Source organism: Cherax quadricarinatus, chromosome 86 (assembly GCF_038502225.1).
Source record: "Cherax quadricarinatus isolate ZL_2023a chromosome 86, ASM3850222v1, whole genome shotgun sequence".
NCBI lineage: Eukaryota > Metazoa > Arthropoda > Malacostraca > Decapoda > Parastacidae > Cherax > Cherax quadricarinatus.
This window is the reverse complement of record NC_091377.1, coordinates 7,006,739-7,025,502: the sequence shown is the minus strand read 5'-3', so window position 1 is coordinate 7,025,502 and position 18,764 is coordinate 7,006,739. Positions and strand designations below refer to the sequence as shown.

General features: G+C 41.7%; 1 protein-coding gene across 1 annotated transcript in view; it reads right to left on the bottom strand.

Annotated features, from left to right (window-relative positions):
* Positions 1-12,168, bottom strand: part of LOC128703048 (hrp65 protein) — a 62,206-nt gene extending 50,038 nt beyond the window's left edge. The window contains exons 1-3 of the mRNA XM_070103611.1: positions 11,905-12,168; positions 9,987-10,208; positions 8,201-8,371 (exon numbers count right to left, since the gene is read on the bottom strand). Coding sequence (XP_069959712.1) covers positions 8,201-8,371; positions 9,987-10,208; positions 11,905-12,069 — 558 coding nt within the window. The 5' untranslated portion in view covers positions 12,070-12,168. The remainder of the gene's footprint in view (positions 1-8,200; positions 8,372-9,986; positions 10,209-11,904) is intronic.
* Between the last annotated feature and the right edge of the window lie 6,596 nt (positions 12,169-18,764).

The following is an 18,764-nucleotide window of genomic DNA, read 5'->3' as shown; positions in this document are numbered from 1 at the left end:
TGAGTCCTGGAAATGGGAAGTACAATGCCTGCACTTTAAAGGAGGGGTTCAGGATATTGGCAGTTTGGAGGGATGTTGTGTATCTTTATATGTACTGTATATGCTTCTAAACTGTTGTATTCTGAGCACCTCTGCAAAAACAGTGATTATATGTGAGTGAGGTGAGTGTTGAATGATGATGAAAGTATTTTCTTTTTTGTGGGGATTTACAGCTGACTTGAAAGAAAAAAAAAAAAAAAAAAAAAAGTTGATGGATAGAATTCATGATGAGCATGTTCATAGAGGCGGCAACAGATATATCAGATCATTTTTCAGTAGTGGTTACAGTGAGAGTAAAAGGTAAACGAGTAAAACAGAAATGGTATCAAAAAGTAAGAGAGAAGTGAAGGTTTATAAACCAAAGGAGGTAGTTAGGGTAAGATATAAGCAACTACTGGTAGAAAGATGAGCAAGTAAGAATATGAATTACACACATTTATTTACATACATATACACACAAACATGTGAATGCACATGTATGTATACATGTGTTTTCTCTTATATGTGGCTGCAGGGGTTGAATCTCAGCTCCAGGTCCCACCTCTCAGCCTGCCGCTTGTCATATTCACTCCCTCTTAGTTTTGTGGACTTTATAGTACCTGCTCTTAAAAATATACATGGAACCTGTTTCCACCACTGCAAGATCATTCCCCTTCCCAACCACATTAAGACTGAAGAAATATGGCCTAGCATCCCTGTGGCTCATCATGCTTAACGTCCAGCTGTAGCAGAGTTACAGTGTCTCGACTATGTGTGCGTATGCATGTCTATGTATGAATCTATGAATGTGTATGTATATATGCACGTTTATGTATGAATTTATACGTCTTTGTATATATACATATGTACTTCCCATACTCACATGTGGTTGCAGGAAGTCTGTTCCTGTTCCTCAATGTCCCACTTCAAGATCATTCCACTTCCCAACCACTCCAAGACTGAAGAAATACTTCCTGACTTCCAGCTGGGTCTCTAAGCACCTCTTTTCTTGCCCCTCTAACAGCCTGTCTGTCCACACAATTAAATCCAGAGTATTTTGTATGTTGTCACATCCGGTTCTTCTATCCTCCAATGTCGTTACATTCAACTCGGTTACCTTTTACACAGCCAATACCTCTTAGCTCTGGAATAAGTCTTGTTGCATACTTCTGCAGTTTCACTTTTTAATATGCTTTTGCAGATGAGTCCACACTGGTGCTGCATGCTCCAAGATGGGCCTGATATATTGCATAAAGGACCCAGATTCCTTCTCTTTTGATTCCTGAAGGCTACTCTTTAGATTTGCCAGATAAGCATTGGCTACAGAGGTTATTTGGCCAAGCCTGTGGTGACAGACCAGGCACTATGCTCACCCCTAGGTCTCTCTGAGTGAAGTCTGCAGCCTGTCCTGATTTTGTACTCCATGTCTGGTCTTCCCATCCCTTGCCCAATCCTCAATACTCTACCCTGCATTTGGTATGGCTGAATTTAAGCAACCTTGCAGTTCGTGCAGGTCTCTGAAAACTTTCCCTGTTCTTCTTTCAACATGCCAGCCGTACCCCACCAAGGTGGGGTGGCCCAAAAGGAAAAATGAGTTTCTCCTTTTACATTTAGTAATATATACAGAAGGGGTTACTAGCCCTTTGCTCCTGGCATTTTAGTTGTCTCTTATGACACGCATGGCTTACGGAGGAAGAGTTCTGTTCCACTTCCCCATGAGATTTCCCTGTTCTTATGTGCATTAATTTTCCGTAGTTTTACATCAGCCAACAGATACGTAAGATTCATTCTTGTTTGGTATGTTATTACCAACATAAATTTCTTCATTCTGATGTCAGTGGTGTAATACTTGTATAGTATTTATATTATGTGCCAATACCATCATACAGATAGTCATCGACTTGCGATCTATCCAACTTACGACCATCCGCACTCATAACCATAAATATTTACGTATATGCCTGGAAGCACAAACGAGGCCGTATGATTGTGATTCTGTATTTTATTTCAATTCTGATTTTATATTTTAATTGTAATTTTAAACCAATTGTAATGTACATGTTTGAATTAGACCTTTTCTAAGATAAAAAAATTTAAAGAAAAATGATGATATAAAGGTTATACAATATGTAATTACAATACCTATCTGACCTACATCCAATTCAAGGACCAGATGGTCGGAACCTAATCCGTTCGTAAGTCGACAACTATCTGTACGCATCATCCCTCTGTACATCATGCTAGTGTCACACGACTTCCCTTTTGAACCGCCCATGGCCGAGTTAGATTCCGGACCGAGTGAGGGGCAGACATATCGGCACCGGACTGCCTTTGTCCTTGCAATATAGTATAACAGCCTCATCTTTGGTGTCATTACTACCTCACTCTTCCCAAAAGAACCCCTATGACGCTGATGTCTCTTCCCACGCAACCTCACACTGCTTCCTTCCCCTAGGAATACTCTGACAAACCAAAATATGTTGTTATTCTTGCCTGTACCTCAAGGTGGTGTTACCCCACTCTTGTGGGGTACAGAATCAAATGCCTTCTTTCAGTCTAAGAAAGTGCAATCTGCCCATCCCTCAATTCCCTCCCCTTTTCCCTTTTTTATTTACACAATGGTTTTACAGAGTTAGGTTAAGTGTACTTACCTTTACACAAATAACCTGCACATAGAAGCTTACGTTTTGTAATGGGCCAAGTCAGACTGAAACATTGTCGTAAGCTTCTCTCTCCCATGTGTGGGTTATTTGCGTCTTGTTCCAGTCACGGCACTGAGCCCTTTTGTTCTTTATAGTACCTACCTTTATTTACGACCTACCTACCTCACCTCACTGAAAGGATTTTTTTATTACAAGACAAAAATAGGAAATAGGATTAAGATGAAGCTCCCTCCCTCCCTCCTTCCTGCCTCACATCTGTTACTTTTGTCACAAAGCAACAGGTTGGCAAGACAAGATTTATCATCTCTGAACCCATACTGGTTACTGTTTATGAAACCTCTTCTCTCCAAGCGTTTTATCGCTCCTTCTAATGATAAACTATTACACTGCATGATACATATGTCAAACTTGTATGTACATGTGTTTATATGCAAAGGATTTGAAATGAAGGGATTAATTGGTAATTACATTTAAATTATTATATTACAATCCTAACTCAGCACTAAACCCACTATTAGGTTTCAAAACTATCAACCCATGGGATCACTAGGCTGCACGTCACCTGTACAACATCTTACATGTTTATTATAAACAAAGACCTGTAATCCTGGTACTGGCAGAGTGCAAAACCATCACACTAGCATGACAACAGGATCACTACTCTGGATGGTTACCATTTATCAACCTACTAAATTGGTAACCCTCAATTTGTGTTCCCATATCATTTTAATGCCTCATTTTGTTGCTCATTGTTCCCCAAGCTTTTTTTTTTTAATTCCTTTAAAAAAGTAATTAGAGTGAAGGGTATAATCAAATTACAGAACGGATGGGGCTTGAACACCCAGTAGGAAAAGTACTAAAACTCACAGGTCCGTGTATTAGTCACTCGACCAACAAGCATTAGTATAATTCATCCATCTTATAACAGCCAACTGGCTGAGTGGTTAGCGCACTACCCTACCTGTTCAGTGATGTGCTTACAATTGTGTTATGATTTCATGTAATAGGCATAATCACTCGGATACCCTGTAGCCCATTGTCTTTTTCACATGCCTGATCAAGCAGAAATCCTAACCCTTTCAGGGTCAGAACCCCTCATCTGAAACTTGCTCTCAGGGTCAGAGAATAAAAAAAAAATCTTATAAAATGAGAGAATCTTTTTCCAAAGGTAATGAACCCAAAAGTACGAAATTTCATGGAAAACTTGTGGAATTACACTCTCGCAAATTTAGCCGTCTCAGCAATATTTATGCATCGGTGATTTCATCCACTTTATAGCCCCATTTTCATCCAACTGCTTTATTCCAGTAGACCAAATTCATATGTATTTCACTAGAATTCCTTCTATTCTATCGAGTGAGTACAAGAAACCGCTCATTTACCTATTTCCAATACCAATAAAGTGATCAGAAATTGGTAATTTGGCCAATTTCACATAAGATTCAAAAACTGCTAATTTCAAAATAAGGTCCAGAATAAACAGTGTAAACATTCCTAATACTAAAACATTTCCTCTATTCATTAGTCAAGTCCTCACGCCTCTCCTATATTATGCTTGCTTTCCAATTTGGAATTTTTATTCACAAAAAATAAAAAAATTACCGTCATGAAGACTATTGCATTATTAAAATTGCATAAATAATGTCGCAGCATTTGTGGACACACATTAGACCTACCAGTTGAATGCGTACTGGACGTGTGATGTAACTTGTGTACTCGGGAATATTGGCAGAAATCAAACATTTGCTACTTTGAGTTCAATTTCAAGCTACTTTCAGTCCTGAAATCAATCAAAATCATCTCTATTTCTGTAATATATCTTCATTATGTGAAATGAGACCTAGAAATCAAGAATACGACAATAACAACCATACAAAAATGTACTACAAAGTTTCTCTTTTAAACCAAAAACACTTGCAGTTTCTTTTTCCCCATCATGCACTTCTTGCTGCAGAATTTTTTTTTATGTAGTACACACTTACCACATAGAACCATTCTCTCATATTTAGGCCCAAATTTACCACTCACAGCTTATCTGAGTGAGCTGAGCTCATGTCATAGAACAACAGGACTGACCCGTGCTTCAAAGTCGTAGTACTACGGGACCCACCCCGAAAGGGTTAATATCTGCATCACAAAACTACACAGTAACTATCATTCAGGGAGAAGCACTAAACCCACAGGGTCATACAGCACCTGGGAAACAGGAGGAAATCAGATTTGATCAAATGAAGAACAGGACAAGTTCAATTCTTTGGACCAAGACCCCCCCCCCCTCACCAGCATCAAGGAACTGAGAGGGTAACTTGAGTAACCAAGCGGGAATTTGGCTTGATACATATCTAAACGTGAAAATGTAATCTTAAGTGTGAAAACAAGTACAGTACACCCCCCCCCCATATTTGCAGGGGATACATTCCAAGACCTACCATGGATACTGGAAATCATGAATAGTAGCAAATCCTATATATAAGCCATTTTTTGTTTACATACATACCTATGATGAAGTTTAATTGATAAATTAAGCAAAATAATTCTAAATTGCCAGCTTTTCACTGATAGAAAGCACTTCACAGCTTCTCTTAGGCTCTGAAGAAATGCCAGCATCCCTACTTTTGCACTTTGGGGCCATTATTAAACAACATTAAGGGTTATTTTTGGGCCACAGTAAACGGTAGATAACAAACGGTGGATACCAAATCCGTGGATACAGGGGTCCTACTGTATTTCAGCTTAAACACCCATAATGTGATGCTTCCCACTGATGACCCAGAGATTTTAGTATCCTATCTTGGATAACCATTAAGAGTATTCTGTTAACTAAAACTCAAAATAGGCTGAAACCTCACTCAGGATGAAAATCTGAAAATCAATAATAAGTGACATAGTGAAATTAACTCAAGACCCCAAGGTGGAAATCTGGCATGCAACCAACCTCATCATGAACAGATATGCAGGTATTAACCCTTAAACTGTCCAAATGTATATCTACATTTGCACGCATTGCGCTCCAACCTTGATTTTCTCCATAAGAAAGAATGTAAAAAAAAACGTAGATCTACATTCGGAGAGCTACGCGAGTGAATGTAGATCTAGGTTTGGACAGTTTAAGGGTTAAAACCAGTGTACGAGAGATTGGCCCTTGTTATTAAGAGTAATGAGGCATTAAACAGAAATCTGAGGCACATATTGGAAAACTCCATTTCAGCTGAAAATTATCCTCTCATATCTGCAAGTGACACCATTTGAGCACAATTATTTTCCTTAGGTGCTAAAGATTTATTACTGGCTGTTCTCAATTTACTGAAGGTTTCATTTACAATATTACTCTTTTCTAGCTTGTATGTACACAAGGTATATTAACACCTTGGTATTTGAAATGAAGGGACTGAGTGGTCCACGAGGCTTAACCCTTTGACTGTCGAGACCCCAATTCTGAAGTGTGTGTCTCAAAATATTCGAAAAAATCTTTTTCTTATAAAATAAGAGAATCTTTTCTTGATCGTAATGACACCAAAAGTACAAAATCTGATGGAAAACTTACGGAATTATGCTCTCACAAAGTTAGCGATCTCAGCGATATATATACACATTGGCAATTTCGCCCACTTTGAGCCCTATTTTCAGCCAATTCCATTGTTCCAGTCAACCAAACTCATAGCTAATGTTTTATAACTCCATTTGTTCTATCAACTGAGTACAAGAAAACTGCCCATTTACCAATTTCAACTATCCAATAAAGTGGTCAGAAATTGGCAATTTGGCCAATTTCACACAAATTAAAAAAAAGGTCAATTTCAAAATAGGGTCCAGAATAACAATGCAGACATTCCTGGCACTAAAATAATATCTTCTCTGCTCATTAGTCATTTCTCCAGGCCCCTCTCATGTTACTCTTGCTTTCTATTTTGAATTTTTATTCACACAAAAAACAGATTTACTGCTATGTAGACTACTGCATTATTGTAATAATTGTATAAATGTCAACTCATTCGTGACTGTGTATTAGAATGATGAAATTTGTTTACCTCTTTAACTTTGGGAAAAATCAAACATTTGAGCTCAATTTCAAGGTCCTCTTCATCGTGAAACCAATCAAAGTCTTTATTTCTGTAATATGTATTCCATTCTATCAAATGAGATCAAGAAAATGAGAATACAACCATAAATACTATACGAAAATACACCTCAAAGTGGGCACTTTAATCCAAAAATGCGGTCGGAGTTTTTTTTTTCTCATTATGCACTGCTTGCTGCAGGATTTTGTTTTTTTATTCTGCACACACTGACCACACAGACCCATTCTCTCACATGGGCCTACCAGCTTTCTCCCACTTGATTTGAAGCTGCTAGAATTTTGGCGTATTAATACATCAAAAACACTGGCTCGTAAGATGCATATATATGACACCGACAGTCAAAGGGTTAAAGCCTATCAACAACATAGGAGCCACTAGACTGCACATCACCTGTACACCATCAGGCGATTCAAGTAAACTCAGTTTTTATATAGACCCTTTAGAAATGCCTGGAAAATTACTAGAAAACAATTTACTGCATTATGATACACTAGGTAAAAATCTAAACAAGGCAACAACCTTCCATCTTGATGGGGTTACTTAGAAGGCACATCTTTTTTATTAAAGCCCCACAAGTGCTGTACAAAATGAAATATGTTATTTTCATAAGCTTTAGGCTAGACTGAATGAAACTTCATTCAGCACACATTTGAAACTATTGGCTTGTCATGATTTGCTTTATAGTACTGTGCCTTTAAGTCATAAAAATATATACTATATTTGACCATTACCTTTGGTTATAGTTACATGACAATAGCAAATTACTTTAGAAAATATGCTTAGTAATAAAGTAAATGTAGTGCATTTTAAAAGGGACAATGAAACTTTTCTTATTTCCCTTCCCTTGTAAAAATTTAAGCCCCATTGTAGTCCTTTATGCAAAGAATCATAGCTATGCCTCTGGTGATGTCTCCAGTAATTTTTTCATCATATATTTTTAAATTTCAATTGCTACAGCAATCTTGCAACATTAATTAATGTTGATTTTTGGAGACAAATTTAAATTATGAAGTGTTGCTTTTAGCCACAGAAATAATTTTCTAAGGTGTGATGCCAGAATTTCCCCCAAACAATGCTCTAACCCTGAATTAAATTCCTAGAATGCAAAGCAGATTATGATAAATTTTAGACCCATTATCAAAATATATGCTGCATATTTTGTTTTCAATATTTACAATCAAAAATCAAAACTAAAAAAGATTGATGTATTGAAATACGTAAATACAAGCCTAAAAGCAGCAAAATATAAACAGATTGCAGAATTCCATCAACATTTCAGAAGTTCTCCCACAGATCACCCAAGTCCTTCAAAAATCAAGTATTTAAACTGAAATTTACTACAAATTTGAACCCAGCTTTATACGTTCTAGATCAGAGAATAACAAAAATATATTCAAAACATACCACCATTAAATACCTTATGATATTATTGCAACTTACTTGACCAAACACATTGAAGGCTTTCTCCAGCAATTCATTAGACACACACGGTGTTAGATTCTTGACTCTTACACCAGTCGAGATTGAAGCATATCTAATCTTCATCGGACGATTGCGGCAATTCTTTCCTTGCATCTCTCTCTTGGCCTTCTCTGCATTAGCTCGGTAATCCTAAATAAACTTGATTGAATTAATTGCTGAATAGTAACATATAAACTTCTTAATGCCTCAACAATACATTAAGCTAATTTCATAAAACAATCTTCAATCTCCTAACCCAGCCAAGCATTTAAAAGTTATATCTGAAGAAGACTAAGATTACCAGAAGGAATAATTCAAAGGGCTGAGAATGAGAGGTGGTCTAGGTATTTACAGGATGAAGCAGCATAAAATGACCAAGATGATGTATTAATCTGGAGTGTAAAGAGGGGCAGGGATTATCTTAAGATGAACATGTAAGCATGTTAGATCAGAGTAAATGGAGACTAGTGGTTTTTATAAATTAACATGCTGCTGGAGTGTGACCAAGGAAACATTTATGGAGGGATTCAGGACAAAGTTGGGTCAGCTGACTTTAGTCCTTGAGGCAGACAATACAGGAGTGAGGATACTGCAGTTTGGAGAACCACCTGGACTGTGATGTCTCCACTTCCAACAAGACAGTTATTGAATAAATGATGAGCATGTTTCATTTTACTGGATTATCACACCTGTGAGAAATAGTAGGCCTTTAAGAGAAAATATAGTTGACAGGTAATAGAGTTGGAGATTGCCACCTTCAACGATTCTGTAATTATTTTTCTGTGCTTTCACTTTAATAAATACCTTTATCACTGGTGTTGCTCATTTTGTATTGATGTGGCATTTTCCCCTAAGTTTATTACAATTAGGTAAGGAAATGTGACTAATTTTATAGTTTTGTTAGAACTAAATTAGACAAACCTCAATTTTCAGGAACTCACAAATTGCTGTCTACTGTATCTACACTGCCAAAACTATTGTCTACTGTATCTACACTGCCAAAACTATTGTCTACTGTATCTACACTGCCAAAACTATTGTCTACTGTATCTACACTGCCAAAACTACTGTCTACTTTATCTACACTGCCCAAACTGTCCATCAACATCAAAGAACATTTCAAGGGGTACCAGGTCTTAAGAGGACACAGATAAATTGCTAGATGGCGACGAAGCTGCTCCTACAACAAAAGAACTTTACGTGAACTTCAACATTCTGACCTTAATTAAGAACTGACATTCTGAAGCAAAAGTAGACTAAGTTATTATGATCAAACTCCATACAGAAACTTCAGGACACAAGGGGATTAGAGTGCAAGAGTCCCAAAATGAATTCACTAAACAGTTAAATGAGTTATATTATACTGTACAGAGATGTTCAGCTTAGAATTCATGTCTCCAGCAAGGAACTCATTTACCAATAACTTCATAGCAATATTACAGGAGCATTTCAATTAAAAAATATTGGAGATAACTGAAAAATAGCAAGTATGCTGATGGGCAAATGGCTGGAAATGATCGTGGTTTTCTCTATTGCAATTTTACCGTATAAATGCTATTATGTAAAATTATCAACAAATATAATGGCAATCAAAATCCCTCAATCCGAGAACAACAAGATATAATTATGTAAATTCTTTGGTCGCTATGTCAATATTGGTACCAAAAATTATCATGTCAATAATTTGAAAAAAATGTTTTAATTTTCCTTTGGGTTGAGGTAAGAGCCTCAGGTGATCACAAATACAGTACATATTAGCACTTACAAAATTAATAAAGGCATAAGCTCCATCTTTGTTGAAATAAACTTGTCCCAACTCGCCATACTGAGAAAATATTTCCTTCAGCTCCTCGTATGGTAAATCCCGAGGCAGATTACCCACGAACAAACGGCTACTGGCGTTGAACTTCTTCTCAGCTAAATCAAGGGGAGGCAAGTCCATCTGTGGCCCACTTAATTCAGTGTTCACTCGTTCCTTAATTTTATCCTGCAATGAGAAAGTCAAGTCAATGTATTGTCATAAATCTCTCGTAACGCAGTAGTGTAAGTGGTTTCTTATGATTATTTGCCGTTATGCTGAAAAAAAGGTAGTTAGGGTGTTCAAAATACTGAATTCTATTACTTTTTTGTAAGTACGTACAGGAGAACCATGCTCATGGCATCCCATTTTCATTCATTTAAAACACAGTGAGTGGACGTGACTTGGACCTAACCAGCTTAGGCCAGTAGGTGACCTGAACCTGCCTAGTATGGGCCAGTGTTCCTTCTTTCTTATGTTCCAAATTTCTAATGACTGCCAATATAAATACAAATGGAACAGTGATAAGCATTCAAAAAATTGTAGGCCAGTACAAAGAGGAAGCACATCTATCTCGTGTTCAGCAGACTGTGCTGAATGACCCACATGGGTTTAGCACTCAACATGAATTATTTTTTAATTTCAAAAATTGTAAAGAAACATTTTGATCAGTACAAATAAAAATAAAATTAAATAATTAAATGTCAGCATCACTATTGGTAGTAATTGTTTGACCAGAGTTATGGACACAGCAAGTCCTCGAATTACAAACACATTGGGGACCTGGAGTGTATATATAAAAATGATATTATACACAATAATGATACACATAATACAGGAGATTCTCAACATATTTGTAAGTCGAAGACTTACTGTACATTACATCTGCCCAACTTGTGGTACGGTTCGAGAAATCGTAATAACGTGATTGCAAACGAACCACAGAATGGATTGGGGTTTGAACTTACGGCAAGCGAGTCGTAAAACCCCAGGCCAGTGTCAACCACTGGGCCACCTGCCTCCAAGATTCATCCGATTACAAATATTTCTATACACCATAGGGAGGTTAGCATGGGCCACCACTGTGACCACAAATACAAGCTTTAACAGATGAATCTCCCACAAACGTACAGGACAATTAAAAAAATATACTGACCCTTAAAAAATTATAAATACTATACATTATTTAAATAATTTATTAAGTTATGGGAAAATCCTGTTAATGCTATGGGCCTTCAGATTATTTTACATTTTTGTTAATAACTGACTTTGAATTAAATGTAAAAGGCCATAATTCTGCAATCATAATTTAAAGTCCTCTTTATATGTGGGAAAATTTGGTTAATAGTTTAATTGTATTATATTAATCAAGGTTAATGTTTTATTACATATTACAACCAGAACTAAGTGCTAAACCCACAAGGGTCATGCACCACACAAATTAATAATTGGCTTACGTAGTCTTATTGACTGAATTAAAAAAAAAAAAAAAAAGGCCATATTTTTGCAGTCCTGTTTAAATGGAAATATTTATTGTTCAGTTGTACCACAAAAGTTAATGTTAATATTTTCTTACATAGATGAGTAATAATTGACCTACATAGATGTAATGAATTAAATTTAATAAAAAGCCTTATTTCTACAATCATAATTTTAAGCCATTTATATGGGGAAAATGTTAGTTTTGTTGTACTACAGAAGTTAATTAACGCTAAATAATAATTTTCTCTCATATATAGCCGTAATGGTGGAATTTAATAAAACGCCATTATTCTATACTCATAATTTTAAAACCCGTCTATATGGGGAAAATGTTAGTCGTCATGCAATATTACAAGAGAATCATGGTTAATATTCTGTTAGAAGAACAAATAATAATTCTTACATATCCGTATTGAGGATGTCTTCCATAGGGAGGCTGGCCACGCTTCCCTCCACCACCACCTCCACTACTACCTCCTCCACTACCTCCCTGCTGGTAATACGACCCTCCACGCCTCTCACTACCTCCTCCTCCATCTCTGCCCTTCTGTGGTGACCCATTCTCCATGATAAATACACTAAAGAGCGAGAAAACTGAGTGAGAGTGACGAGGTGGTTGGTGATGGTGATGATAATGGCGGCTGCTGCTGCTGCTGCTGCTGCTCAAGCCAAGCCAACACTCTGATGGTTCTCTCTAATATCATCTATATCTTGTAATAAATTATCTTCTTTACTTACATACTATACACATGGGGAACAGTTAATTGTGTTAAATATATATTTTATGTTGAATAACTGCTTCTTGTGTGTACTTATGGAAATAAGTTACTTTGATTCTTTTTGGTTCATCCTAGATAATTTGAATTATAAATGAGTAAATAAGTTTGTTTAGAAACAGGTACACATAAGTACAGTTACCCTACATAGTATAAATGACCTGGGATAACCCAAAAAAGTCAAAATGACTTACTTCCAATGAAACCTTTATGCTTCCATGTGCTCCTTGTGTTTCCATTGTGCTCCTTGTGTTTCCACTGTGCTCCTTGTGTTTCCATTGGGTCCTTGTGTTTCCACTTTGGTCCTTGTGTTTCCATTGGGTCCTTGTGTTTCCATTGGGTCCTTATATTTCCATGTGGTCCTTGTGTTTCCATGTGGTCCTTGTGTTTCCATTGGGTCCTTGTGTTTCCATGTGGTCCTTGTGTTTCCATGTGGTCCTTGTGTTTCCACATGGTCCTTGTGTTTCCATTGCGTCCTTGTATTTCCATGTGGTCCTTGTGTTTCCATTGGGTCCTTATGTTTCCATGTTGTCCTTGTGTTTCCATTGGGTTCTTGTGTTTCTATTGATTCCTTGTGTTTTCATGTGGTCCTTGTATTTCCATGTGGTCCTTGTGTTTCCATTGGGTCCTTGTGTTTCCATTGGGTCCTTGTGTTTCCATTGGGTCCTTGTGTTTCCACTTGATCCTTGTGTTTCCATTGGGTCCTTGTGTTTCCACTTGATCCTTGTGTTTCCATTGGGTCCTTGTGTTTCCACTTGATCCTTGTGTTTCCATTGGGTCCTTGTGTTTCCACTTGATCCTTGTGTTTCCATTAGGTCCTTGTGTTTCCATTGGGTCCTTGTGTTTCCACTGAGGTCCTTGTGTTTCCAATGGATCCTTGTGTTTCCATTCTGTCCTTGTGTTTCCATTGGGGTCCTTGTGTTTCCATTGAGATCCTTGTGTTTCCATTGGTCCTTGTGTTTCCATTGGGTCCTTGTGTTTCCATTGAAGTCCTTGTGTTTCCATTGGGTCCTTGTGTTTCTATTGAGGTCCTTGTGTTTCCATTGAAGTCCTTGTGTTTCCATTGGGTCCTTGTGTTTCTATTGAGGTCCTTGTGTTTCCATTGGGGTCTTTGTGTTTCCATGGGGTCCTTGTGTTTCCATTGGGTCCTTGTGTTTCCATTGGGTCCTTGTGTTTCCATTGGGGTCTTTATGTTTCTATTGAGGTCCTTGTATTTCCATTGAGGTCCTTGTGTTTCTTTTGGGGTTCTTGTGTTTCCATTGGGTCCTTGTGTTTCCAGTGAGGTCCTTGTGTTTCCACTGGGGTCCTTGTGTTTCCCCTGAGGACCTTGAGTTTCCACTGTGGTCCTTGTGTTTCCACTGGGGTCTTTGTGTTTCCACTGGGGACCTTGTGTTTCCATTGTGGTCCTTGTGTTTCCACTGGGTACCTTGTGTTTCCACTGGGGAACTTGTGTTTCCACTAAGGTCCTTGTGTTTCCACTGGGTACCTTGTGTTTCCACTGTGGGCCTTGTGTTTCCACTGGGGACCTTGTGTTTCCACTGAGGACCTTGTGTTTCCACTGTAGTCCTTGTGTTTCCTCTGAGTATCTTGTGTTTCCACTGGGGACCTTGTGTTTCCACTGGGGACCTTGTGTTTCCACTGTGGGCCTTGTGTTTCCACTGTGGGTCTTGTGTTTCCAATGTGGTCCTTGTGTTTCCATTCTGGGCCTTGTGTTTCCAATGTGGTCCTTGTGTTTCCACTGGGGACCTTGTGTTTCCACTGTGGGCCTTGTGTTTCCACTGTGGGCCTTGTGTTTCCAATGTGGTCCTTGTGTTTCCACTGAGGACCTTGTGTTTCCAATGTGGTCCTTGTGTTTCCACTGGGGACCTTGTGTTTCCACTGTGGGCCTTGTGTTTCCACTGGGGACCTTGTGTTTCCACTGAGGACCTTGTGTTTCCACTGTAGTCCTTGTGTTTCTACTGGGGACCTTGTGTTTTCACTGGGGTCCTTGTGTTTCCACTGAGGACCTTGTGTTTCCACTGTAGTCCTTGTGTTTCCACTGGGGACCTTGTGTTTTCACTGAGGACCTTGTGTTTCCACTGGGGACCTTGTGTTTCCACTGGGGTCCTTGTGTTTCCACTGGGGTCGTTGTGTTTCCACTGAGGACCTTGTGCTTCCACTGGGGTCCTTGTGTTTCCACTGGGGACCTTGTGTTTCCACTGGGGACCTTGAGTTTCCACTGGGGACCTTGTGTTTCCACTGGGGACCTTGTGTTTCTACTGGGGTCCTTGTGTTTCCACTGTGGTCCTTGTGTTTCCACTGGGGACCTTGTGTTTCCACTTAGGTCCTTGTGTTTCCCCTGAGGACCTTGTGTTTCCACTGTGGTCCTTCTGTTTCCACTGGGGACCTTGTGTTTCCACTGTGGTCCATGTGTTTCCACTGGAGACCTTGAGTTTCCACTGTGGTCCTTGTGTTTCCACAGGTGACCTTGTGTTTCCACTGGGGACCTTGTGGTTCCACTGTGGTATTTGTGTTTCCACTGAGGACCTTGTGTTTCCACTGTGGGCCTTGTGTTTCCACTGGGGACCTTGTGTTTCCACTGAGGACCTTATGTTCCCACTGTGGTCCTTGTGTTTCCACTGGGGACCTTGTGTTTCCACTGGGGACCTTGTGTTTCCACTGGGGACCTTGTGTTTCCACTGGGGACCTTGTGTTTCCACTGGGGTCCTTGTGTTTCAACTGTGGTCCTTGTGTTTCCACTGAGGACCTTGTGTTTCCACTGAGGTTCTTGTGTTTCCCCTGAGGACCTTGTGTTTCCACTGTGGTCCTTGTGTTTCCACTGGGGACCTTGTGTTTCTACTGTGGTCCTTGTGTTTCCACTGGGGACCTTGTGTTTCCACTGTGGTCCTTGTGTTTCCACAGGTGACCTTGTGTTTCCACTGGGGACCTTGTGTTTCCACTGTGGTATTTGTGTTTCCACTGAGGACCTTGTGTTTCCACTGTGGGCCTTGTATTTCCACTGGGGACCTTGTGTTTCCACTGGGGACCTTGTGTTTACACTGTGGGCCTTGTGTTTCCACTGGGGACCTTGTGTTTACACTGTGGGCCTTGTGTTTCCACTGGGGACCTTGTGTTTCCACTGTGGTATTTGTGTTTCCACTGAGGACCTTGTGTTTACACTGTGGGCCTTGTGTTTCCACTGGGGACCTTGTGTTTCCACTGGGGACCTTGTGTTTCCACTGAGGACCTTGTGTTCCCACTGTGGTTCTTGTGTTTCCACTGGGGACCTTGTGTTTCCACTGGGGACATTATGTTTCCACTGGGGACCTTGTGTTTCCACTGGGGACCTTGTGTTTCCACTGGGGACCTTGTGTTTCCACTGGGGACCTTGTGTTTCCACTGGGGACCTTGTGTTTCCACTGGGGACCTTGTGTTTCCACTGGGGATCTTGTGTTTCCACTGGGGACCTTGTGTTTCCACTGGGGACCTTGTGTTTCCACTGGGGTCCTTGTGTTTCCACTGGGGTCCTTGTGTTTCCACTGGGGACCTTGTGTTTCCACTGGGGACCTTGTGTTTCCACTGGGGTCCTTGTGTTTCCACTGTGGTCCTTGTGTTTCTACTGGGGACCTTGTGTTTCCCCTGAGGACCTTGTGTTTCCACTGGGGACCTTGTGTTTCCACTCCGGACCTTGTGTTTCCACTGGGGACCTTGTATTTCCACTGGGGACCTTGTGTTTCCACTGGGGGCCTTGTGTTTCCACTGGGGACCTTGTGTTTCCACTGGGGTCCTTGTGTTTCCACTGGGGACCTTGTGTTTCCACTGGGGTCCTTGTGTTTCCACAGGCGTCCTTGTGTTTCCAATGGGGACCTTGTGTTTCCACTGTGGTCCTTGTGTTTCCACTGGGGACCTTGTGTTTCCACTGGGGACCTTGTGTTTCCACTGGGGACCTTGTGTTTCTACTGGGGACCTTGTGTTTCCACTGGGGACCTTGTGTTTCCACTGGGGACCTTGTGTTTCCACTGGGGACCTTGTGTTTCCACTGGGGACCTTGTGTTTCCACTGGGGACCTTGTGTTTCCACTGGGGACCTTGTGTTTCCACTGGGAACCTTGTGTTTCCACTGGGGACCTTGTGTTTCCACTGGGGACCTTGTGTTTCCACTGGGGATCTTGTGTTTCCACTGGGGACCTTGTGTTTCCACTGGGGATCTTGTGTTTCCACTGGGGACCTTGTATTTCAACTGGGGACCTTGTGTTTCCACTGGGGACCTTGTGTTTCCACTGGGGACCTTGTGTTTCCACTGGGGACCTTGTGCTTCCACTGGGGATCTTGTGTTTCCACTGGGGACCTTGTGTTTCCACTGGGGACCTTGTGTTTCCACTGGGGACCTTGTGTTTCCACTGGGGACCTTGTGTTTCCACTGGGGACCTTGTGTTTCCACTGGGGACCTTGTGTTTCCACTGGGGACCTTGTGTTTCCACTGGGGACCTTGTGTTTCCACTGGGGACCTTGTGTTTCCACTGAGGACCTTGTGTTTCCACTGGGGACCTTGTGTTTCCACTGGGGACCTTGTGTTTCCACTGGGGACCTTGTGTTTCCACTGGGGACCTTGTGTTTCCACTGGGGACCTTGTGTTTCCACTGGGGACCTTGTGTTTCCACTGGGGACCTTGTGTTTCCACTGGGGACCTTGTGTTTCCACTGGGGACCTTGTGTTTCCACTGGGGACCTTGTGTTTCCACTGGGGACCTTGTGTTTCCACTGGGGACCTTGTGTTTCCACTGGGGACCTTGTGTTTCCACTGGGGACCTTGTGTTTCCACTGGGGACCTTGTGTTTCCACTGGGGACCTTGTGTTTCCACTGGGGACCTTGTGTTTCCACTGGGGACCTTGTGTTTCCACTGGGGACCTTGTGTTTCCACTGGGGACCTTGTGTTTCCACTGGGGACCTTGTGCTTCCACTTCTTGTGTTTCCACTGGGGACCTTGTGTTTCCACTGGGGACCTTGTGTTTCCACTGGGGACCTTGTGTTTCCACTGGGGACCTTGTGTTTCCACTGGGGACCTTGTGTTTCCACTGGGGACCTTGAGTTTCCACTGGGGACCTTGTGTGGGGACCTTGTGTTTCCACTGGGGACCTTGTGTTTCCACTGGGGACCTTGTGTTTCCACTGGGGACCTTGTGTTTCCACTGGGGACCTTGTGTTTCCACTGCTTGTGTTTCACACTTGTGTTTCCACTGGGGACCTTGTGTTTCCACTGGGGACCTTGTGTTTCCACTGGGGACCTTGTGTTTCCACTGGGGACCTTGTGTTTCCACTGGGGGGCCCTTGTGTTTCCACTGGGGACCTTGTGTTTCCACTGGGGACCTTGTGTTTCCACTGGGGACCTTGTGTTTCCACTGGGGACCTTGTGTTTTGGGGACCTTGTGTTTCCACTGGGGACCTTGTGTTTCCACTGGGGACCTTGTGTTTCCACTGGGGACCTTGTGTTTCCACTGGGGACCTTGTGGGGACCTTGTGTTTCCACTGGGGACCTTGTATTTCCACTGGGGACCTTGTGTTTCCACTGGGGACCTTGTGTTTCCACTGGGGACCTTGTGTTTCCACTGGGGACCTAGTGATTCCACTGGGGTGTTTCCACTGGGGACCTTGTGTTTCCACTGGGGAACTTGTGTTTCCACTGGGGACCTTGTGTTTCCACTGGGGACCCACTGGGGACCTTGTGTTTCCACTGGGGACCTTGTGTTTCCACTGGGGACCTTGTGTTTCCACCTTGTGTTTCCACTGGGACCTTGACTGGCGACCTGGTGTTTCCACTGGGGACCTTGTGTTTCCACTGGGGACCTTGTGTTTCCACTGGGGACCTTGTGTTTCCACTGGGGACCTTGTGTTTCCACTGGGGACCTTGTGTTTCCACTGGGGACCTTGTGTTTCCACTGGGGGTGTTTCCACTGGGGACCTTGTGTTTCCACTGGGGACCTTGTGTTTCCACTGGGGACCTTGTGTTTCCACTGGGGACCTTGTGTTTCCACTGGGGACCTTGTGTTTCCACTGGGGACCTTGTGTTTCCACTGGGGACCTTGTGTTTCCACTGGGGACCTTGTGTTTCCACTGGGGACCTTGTGTTTCCACTGGGGACCTTGTGTTTCCACTGGGGACCTTGTGTTTCCACTGGGGACCTTGTGTTTCCACTGGGGACCTTGTGTTTCCACTGGGGACCTTGTGTTTCCACTGGGGACCTTGTGTTTCCACTGGGGACCTTGTGTTTCCACTGGGGACCTTGTGTTTCCACTGGGGACCTTGTGTTTCCACGGGGGAGCGTTGTGTTTCCACCTTGTGTTTCCACTGGGGACCTTGTGTTTCCACTGGGGACCTTGTGTTTCCACTGGGGACCCACTGGGGACCTTGTGTTTCCACTGGGGACCTTGTGTTTCCACTGGGGATCTTGTGTTTCCACCTTGTGTTTCCACTGGGGACCTTGTGTTTCCACTGGGGACCTTGTGTTTCCAC